Raw genomic sequence first — 2,147 nt, forward strand, 5'->3', positions numbered from 1 at the left:
AAAATATAGATATTTCATTTAATTGGCTACATTAAGGTATTACGTGAAGGTAAATCTATGCGTTGTGAGAATTTATAAAAAAGGGAATTACAGTATGGTGTTCCCGCATGCATGGGTAACATCTTATATAAAGTAGCAAACGTTCTGTGTGGTACAGAATTACAGAATGCTGGTTCGTACTTCGGAAATTGTGCTGGTGACGATACCTACGCGTCTCTCTGTCTTTTGAAGTGGATGATCACTTCCACTGGATACTTTCCATGAAAGTTGAATGTCAACCGTTTCAAAGTTCAAGCTACTTACTCTCAAGATCTTGAATAACTTCAAGCCTCAGTACTCACTTCATTGTATAAATAAGGTTTCATAAAATCCCAAGTTTTTTTATGAGCAAAACGTTTTGGAGCTCTTGGGTGATTTGTATGTAACTGTAAGAATCATTTACTCATTTTAATTCAGCTGCAAATTTGTCTTTCGGCCTCGAGTCGTTCTTCTTCCCTCCAAGTCGGGGCTGTCCCTCCCTCGGCGCTGGAAATTACTGTCTCGTCGAACAAGCGTGTGTGATGTGTGTTTAAGGGATTTTGAATAGCGCCCTTTTACATTTTGGTTTTGGATATGACACATCTGGTATTGTTTTTTGAGCAAAGTAATATTTTTAAAAAGAGCAGGGTAATCTAGGTGACTAGTATTATATGGCCTCCTCGATTTCGCTCCAAAATGAATTGTTGTTAATACGGTATCTGACAGTCAACGTCACGCCCCCATCTCTTCCAAGAAGTATCACAATTTTGATGCAGAAACGATAATTAGATGATTTCTGTGAAAGTCATGATGTTGTCTCATGAGCCCGGCAATGACGCTGCTTAGTGCGTTGAGCTAAACTTAAAACGGCAGTGAATGGCAATCACATGAGACAGAAAGCCAGAGTGCATATTTTCTAATTTCCGAGTTGGACCTCGACGTGCCCCTAAGAACGGGCACAGAGTCGCTTGATCAGGGAGAAATCCTTGGAGATGAAATAAAACTTGACCGTTTATAGCCCGACCGCAGGATTTTGGTCTACACACGGAAACCTGTTTCATTGGTTGTCGGTCGGAGAGCCTAAGCTCGTGGCTCATTGAACCATCGCTTTGACGGCGAAAGATGAGGAAACGAGAGAACTCCCATTGGTTTCAAATCTCGGAAACCGATTGCACTAGTATGTGCAGTGTGAAAACAATTTTCAGCGCAGTTAATGCTTGTTTGTAGATGTGGGTTGCCTTGCAAATGGCAGATTGATTGTGACAACATTTTGGGAGGCAGATGTGTCAGCATACATGTCTCCTTATGACGGATGCCAATACATACCTATTTTCTATCATTCCTTTGTCTCAGAGCAAAGTCAAGAAGTACCGAAGTGAAGTTTGATGAAAAGGTGATATGATGAGTTCTTTGCACCGATTAGCGATAGACGCCATAAAGATAAGGTTCGTGTGGTAACTATGATGCTAGTCTACAAATTGCTAGGTTTTTAATATAAGCGACCAAACCAAATTAGACAATGAAGCTATTTGACACGGCGGATAAATATGCGCTAACGTCGGGTGGAGTCCAATGAAAATAATATTGACTTTCAATCATGAAACGATTCGCTTACGTTATAAAATGAAGGTTACCAGAATCTATATGCGTTGATTCACTTAGAGAAGAAGGCGCGCCAATTTTAACTCTTCTTGGTGTATTAAGAAGTCTTAGAAAAATACAGATATCCCAGATAAACACATTGACATGTACTTCGTGATAGATATTCAACAAATTCTAGGCTATACATACAGGAAGACGAAAAGTACTAGTGCCAATTCGCGACAGATACAAACAATGGGAGAAAACACACCGATTGCAATTGATTATCTGAGTGGGTACTATACCAGTCATGAATTCAGCGCTAATCATGTTGGGCACGATTGATGTTTAAAGCTTGTGAAAAGCTTTCGCAAACTTCGTTGTGTAGTAATAATGCTAAAATTATTAGCGCAATCAAAATCGCGATATTCTGGAGGAAGTGAGTCCGCTCGTACTAAAGTTTGAAGGTTTTGCTGCATCGACTAAGACATAGCATGAAAATATTGCTAGATTTTGTGGGTCTTCGAGAAAACATGAAAATGAAAACG

General features: G+C 39.8%; 1 protein-coding gene across 1 annotated transcript; it reads left to right on the forward strand.

Moving 5' to 3' along the window:
• Window positions 1–828: 828 nt before the first annotated feature.
• PHALS_03470 (uncharacterized protein) lies at window positions 829–1,036 on the forward strand (the record flags this gene model as incomplete). Its single annotated transcript, XM_024717684.1, has 2 exons — window positions 829–863; window positions 892–1,036. The coding sequence occupies 2 exons, from the start codon at window positions 829–831 to the stop codon at window positions 1,034–1,036; spliced, it is 180 nt and encodes a 59-aa protein (XP_024583158.1).
• Between the last annotated feature and the right edge of the window lie 1,111 nt (window positions 1,037–2,147).

Source organism: Plasmopara halstedii, assembly GCF_900000015.1.
Source record: "Plasmopara halstedii genome assembly, contig: Scaffold_2369, whole genome shotgun sequence".
Classification (NCBI taxonomy): domain Eukaryota; phylum Oomycota; class Peronosporomycetes; order Peronosporales; family Peronosporaceae; genus Plasmopara; species Plasmopara halstedii.